Source organism: Nannospalax galili, unplaced genomic scaffold, assembly GCF_000622305.1.
Source record: "Nannospalax galili isolate Female #2095 unplaced genomic scaffold, S.galili_v1.0 scaffold1561, whole genome shotgun sequence".
Lineage (NCBI taxonomy): Eukaryota > Metazoa > Chordata > Mammalia > Rodentia > Spalacidae > Nannospalax > Nannospalax galili.
Genome location: NW_008343663.1, coordinates 116,841 through 122,840, shown reverse-complemented (window position 1 = coordinate 122,840; position 6,000 = coordinate 116,841). Strand labels below are relative to the sequence as shown.

At 48.4% G+C, this 6,000-nt stretch overlaps 1 protein-coding gene across 1 annotated transcript in view; it reads right to left on the bottom strand.

Annotated features, from left to right (window-relative positions):
- LOC103739553 (limbin-like) overlaps positions 1-6,000 on the bottom strand; it is an 86,563-nt gene that overhangs the window by 5,090 nt on the left and 75,473 nt on the right. The window contains 2 exon segments of the mRNA XM_008839961.2: positions 3,099-3,274; positions 5,391-5,630. Of these exon segments, the coding sequence (XP_008838183.2) occupies positions 3,099-3,274; positions 5,391-5,630 (416 nt within the window).

The window sequence follows — 6,000 nt, the reverse complement described above, 5'->3', positions numbered from 1 at the left end:
CTGAGGATCTATTGTCAATTGATAGCTGCTGAGAGAGGGGGAGTCGATTTTCTATAGAAATATGAAGCCTGGTAGGTTTACCAGATGCCAAGGGATAGACCTATACCTAAGAGCATTTGGAGAGCCAAGGCAGGAACTCAGGGCAGGAAACTTGAGCACAAACCATGGAGGAATGCAGATCGCTGTGTTGCTCCCCTGGCCTGTGTTCAGCCTGCTTTCTTATACAACACAAGACCATCTGCCCAGGATTGGCAGCACCCAAAGTGGGCTGAGCCCTCCCACATCACTCAACAATGAGGAAAATGCCCCACAGACATAGCCATAGGCCAGTCCAATGGAGGAAACTCCTCAGTTGAGAGAGCTCCTTTTGACTTTTAACTGCAGATGAGATAGTCTTAAACAATGGGGTTCAGTAAAGGGGACTGTTAGAGAGAAGGAAGGAGACCAGCAAGAGTGGAGGGGGAGGACAGGAGAGGATGGGGGGGTGAACAGGAACCAAGTGTAATGGTATGTATGTGTGGAAATGCCATAATGAAACCCTTGTTTTAGAGGCTAACTTAAAATTTAATTTAAGAAAATTAACTAGTGTTATTATGGCAGCAGTGGGTTAGGTGCGAAAAGGGGGGGCCTCACCCTTGCCCCCTCCAAGCTCTCACATCACACAATGCCTTCTGCTAGCTGACACGGCAGGGGGTCCTCAGCCAAGCAGCCCTCAGGCTTGGCCTTTTCAGGCTCCAGACCATGCATCAAATAAACCCCTATGGTTTATATTGTACCCAGCCCCTGGCATTCTGTGACAGCAGCAGAAAAGAGACTCAGCTGGCTCCGAAAAGCAGGCATCTCCCAAATGTGGGCATTAACCAACATGTTAAGTCCCCAGCGGAGCAAAAAGACTGGAAGGAGGGCTTGGCCCCATCCTTCAACCTCATCGCTGACTGTGGACCAGCCGTATCTTTTCTGCCGATGGACTGGGATTTACACTGTCACCTCCTGGGGTTCTGTGGTCTTCTGACTTGGACTAACATTTACCACTAGTTTTCCTGGGACCTCAGTCTTCATGTATCCCAGGGCAATGTTAAGCTACAAAGTTATAGATTTGTCTTGAATTTCTAGTGAACATCATACAACTGTTAGAAACATGGGTATAGCTAATGTTAGATTAGTAAACTATTATTGAACCTAACAAACATCTCTTGAGCAACTAGTATTGATATGATTATTCTTGTATGCAGTAACTATTTATGGAATGTACGTCCTGTGTCAGTGCGGAGTTCTGGGAGTTACCTTTGAAAGGAAACCCCACGAAGCTCCTTCGAAGGGGCTTATATTCTAACTCAGATCACTGTTGAAAACTGTAGAGATTCAAAGACAAAAATATTCCTGAATAGCGTATTGTGGTTGGGGAAATGAGATATAGCAACATTTAAAGCTAGCCCTGGGCTGTTGAGATGACTCAGCAGGTAAAGGTGTTTTCTGTGTAAGCCTGATGATCTGAGTTTCAGTCCCTGGAATTCATGTAAAGGTGAAAGAATAGAACTGGCTCCCACAGGTTGTCCTCTGACTTACTTATATACACATGCATACGTGTACACACACACACACGTGTACACACACACACTCCTAAATAAATAAATGAATAAATAAATAAATAAATGGGAATCTTAAAGTAAGATGGTACATGGACAGTGCCAGGGGACTTAGACACAAAATAACTGCCATAACAGTGTGGAGGAAGAGGAATTAGAAAAAGCTTTTAGACTACATGGGAATAATCATTGCAAGAAATTATGTCTTCCTGGGGTACAGTGTTACTGAACTGTAAAAGAAGAAAGAGAGAGAGAAAGAGAGAGAGAGGAAGAAGAGAGTTAGGAAGGGAAGAGATAGAGTGAGAAAGAAAGACAAAGGAAAAGAGGAAGGAAGGAAGAAAGAGGGGGAGGGAGGGAGGGAGGGGGAAGGAGGGAGGGAGGAAGGCAGGCTGTGCCAGCCCTTAAAACTGGATTCAAATATAAGGTAAGATAGCCTTCCCTGGAAATTTCTCAGAGCAGCTAAGCAGCTGCCATTTCTTTGGAGTGAGGTGAGATGCCTTCCCATCACTTAAGTGTGAATTAATTAGGAATGCCAAGCAGACCGCAGAGATGAATCCATTAGCATTTTGAGATGCCCGCATGATCTACACCTTACGGCATCCTTATTGAACAAGAAGATTCAATGTCCTGAAAAATGACCCCAGGCATAAAACCAGTTCATAAAACCATGCCTCATCAGGAGGCCAACCTCCCTGACATGCCCGTTGTTTCAGAGCGTCTCAGGACCGAGACTGCACATCTCACTGCTTACAAAGAAGCTGCCTCAAAACATAGCTGAACCATCAAGAGAAAAGATGGCACTTCTGAGATTCTGTCTGGTGCCATTCATGTGGCTGTGCATGGTTCCCCTGGGATGCTGAGAAAAACCACCCTCATCAGAAGGCCAACCTCCCTGACATGCCCGTTGTTTCAGAGCGTCTCAGGACCGAGGCTGCACATCTCACTGCTTACAAAGAAGCTGCCTCAAAACATAGCTGAACCATCAAGAGAAAAGATGGCACTTCTGAGATTCTGTCTGATGCCATTCATCTGGCTGTGCATGGTTCCCCTGGGATGCTGAGAAAAACCACTTGAGCCTAAGGCAAGCTTCTGTGTCATTTACACTAAATTTCAGAGGCCAATGCTAGACTTGTCAGGGCTCAACCTGGGAAGGGAAGTGGGCTGCCCCATCAAAAGTTCAGTGTCAGCCTCTTTCATTGATTCGTCCAGAAAATGTGGCTGAGAATTTGTTCCCCAATCAAAAACATACAGGAACATACAGCTGCACCCAGGACAGGCCATGAGTTAAAACTGGCAAAGTTGAAAGGTGGGGATGTGGGCGTCACCAGCTCCTTGTCTTGACTACCATGTGTGTTTTCAAACGGTAATTTTTATAATGAAAGAATTGTAGTCACCAAGTGACAGTGACCAGGCATCAAGTAAGAGGAAAGGATTAGTCTTGGGCGGGGAAGCTGGGGATGCTGGGAGGCCAGACTGCAGCCTGTCGGTCTCACTTGCAGGTAATGCAGTTACCTCTCGTGTTTTTGGATGAGGCTTGTCAGCTGAGCAGCTGCAGTACTCAGCAGCCCTTGCACGCGGGTCTCTGTGGCCTGCAGGGTCTGAACCAGGTACTCCCTGTGGCCGAACCTCTTGCTGAGATAGTATCGCTTGGTGGCCTGGAAGAAGTCCATCAGCTCTTCAACATTCTCCTGTTGTACAAAATGTGAAGATGCCTCATTAGAAAGTCAAGGAATGCCTCTGCAGACATTTAAAATATGACTTCCTTTCAGAAGAAAATCTGTAGAACTGGCATTGTAACGAAGGCTTATGGAGAAATTATGTGCAAAGAAGAAGAGGCTCTGGGAAGGGCCCTGGAGACCAGATGTTATGGCCCCCAGAGCAACCTGCTTGTACAAGCACAGGACACACATGTTACCTGCTCCCCCATTCACCCTGCACCCACTGTGTTTATCCCAGCTGGTGGGGGGATTCCCACAGCACTGCACCCCAGGACAGGTACTAGTGCTCTGGGGTGAATCAGTCCCCAACTCAGTCCTTAGGGGTGGCTTGAGTCAACAGGACAGACAGAGCAGGTGCAAAGAACAGCAATGTGAGAAAAACCCATCAAAATGCAGGTGCTCATAGTAACAGTCACCAGTCACCAGCTCATGCCTGTGTGTCATCTGGGTAAGCCCAGGCTGAGAGTACCCCAAGTCTCCCACTTTTAATCAGGGGAAAATTATTATTCCCACTTCACAGATTAATAAATCCAGTCTGTATCACACTGGAAGCTGCCAAGTGGGGATCTGAAGCCAGCCAGCTGAGGTTGTACTCTATTGCCATGGGAGACTATCCCTAAAACCCACTGGCAGAACGGTAACAATACTGGTTTGCTCAGTCACATCGCCTGAGCAGCTGGTGTCTCTTCTCCCTGGGGAAACACTGTCCACACACAGGCTACCCAGTGAGAAACCCGTGATGCCCAGACAGTCTCCCTTCCATGTGACCTATGGCCTGTCCACGTTTCAATGGATGGGAACCGGTACAGTCCAGCAAGGTGCTGTATGACCAGGCAGTGTGAAACGATGAGGCCTTTCCTTGGATGTTCCAGGCACCAGAGTCGGCAGGCTAGGACTGCTGGCTGCAACATCAATCCTTTCTCCACAGAGCCAGAGGGAAGCTAAGAACTGGTGCCAACGCTCAGACTGTGTGGTCCTGATGCCCCTGTGGCGGGCCCCTTTCATCACCTGCTTTTAACAAAGGCGGGCACTCTTCCTCAGCATCTGGCACCAGGCATCAGTGTTTTTCATCATGGGAATGGAGTGACCAAAGACCTGTTTGCATCCCTGTGATATTGTGGGATCAGAGCAGCCACCCAAATACCTACTGGTACAGCAGTAGCTCCAAATAGGGAGGTGGTGTAGGGGAGTCTTAGCCTGCTAACAGGTCCGGGGTAATAACTTCTCCCTCCTGGATGCCCCACCCCATCTCATCCCTGCCCACTTGGCCTCTGCCAGGACCCCAAATCTGGAGCTAGGGGTTGGCAGGCCATTCTCTGCTGCCTTTACCAAGGATTAGAAGGCAAAGCTGAGTCCAAGGCCTCCTTGCTAGGACCTGTTCACACACATGGGTGTGGACACGATCTGCCCTTCTGTACCACTTCCCATCCCTGTTCTGGTCAGGGTAGGAACAGAAGCCAGCCACATGCCTTGGCTCACCCAGGTTGAACACAGCTCATTCTTTGGTAAAGCCAGTGGGGAAAATCACCAGCAAGGCAGCCTTCCCGGAACATTTCCACCTGCACAGATAAAACTGAAGTAATCGAGTGATGCTCCATTGGAAACGCACACCACTTACGGAGCATGGTTCCACATTCAGAGAACACTGCTGGGCCAAGGAGCAGGGGCTCCATCAGCCCCTATGAGCTTGAGGAGCCCAGCTGGTGTCACACATCCCCCAACATCGTTCAATGGCACCTTTGCTGTTTCACAAACAGAGCCAGACTTACAGACTAGGGGAGGCAGCCTAAGGAGTGACCCAGGCATTTCTCCACTATTCTATTCATATCAAAACATCAATATTTAAGGCAAAACAGGAGCTTGTTGTTAACTGCCAGGTCACCTGGAGCACGCTGTCAGGCTTGTGTTGCAAACCACATCTGCCCGGCATATCAGAAACTTACTCCCTTATCAAGAGGAAGAAGGAACAGAGGCTTACCAGCACACAGAACAGAAGGAGAGACAGGACTCAGCTATGGGAGAAGAGAGTCACTTGGACATTCAGGAAACCCCTTTCTACCAAGGTGAGCCTGCCCAGAGGCATTACCTGTGCTTTAGAATATTCCTGCAGCAGCATTTTAGCCGCCTCCAGCTTCAGGTCCCCTTTGACAACAGCACTCTGTATCTGGGTAAAAAAGATGCTCTGCAATTCATTTCTCTGGAAAACTGCCAGCTGCCTGTGAGCCCGGGCAAAGTCCTCCTCTTGGTGCAGGGCGAGGGACCTCTGCAAGTCCTTCTGCTCCAGGCTGTGGAGTGTCCTCAGAAGGCTGCTGCACTCTGCGGCAGACTACCAAGAGAAGAGGGCCTTGTGAGAGATCATACACATATACCCCCATGTGTGCACACATGCATGTGCATAATACGCACATGCAATGGACACATAAGCATGCTCAAAGCATAGGATGCATGCACACATTGCACTGCATATACATGTCATGCATGGACACAGTGTATATGCATATGTGCCCACATGTGAACCACACATGGCTATGTATGTGCATATGTACACTTTCACACAGACATACACATCTGTACTGGGTGCATGCATGTGTGTATACAAACAGTAATTGATCCACAGGCAGACACTTGTATATGTGTTTGCACATGGTGCACACACAGCCACACAAATGTGTTCATGCATGACACAATGCACACAG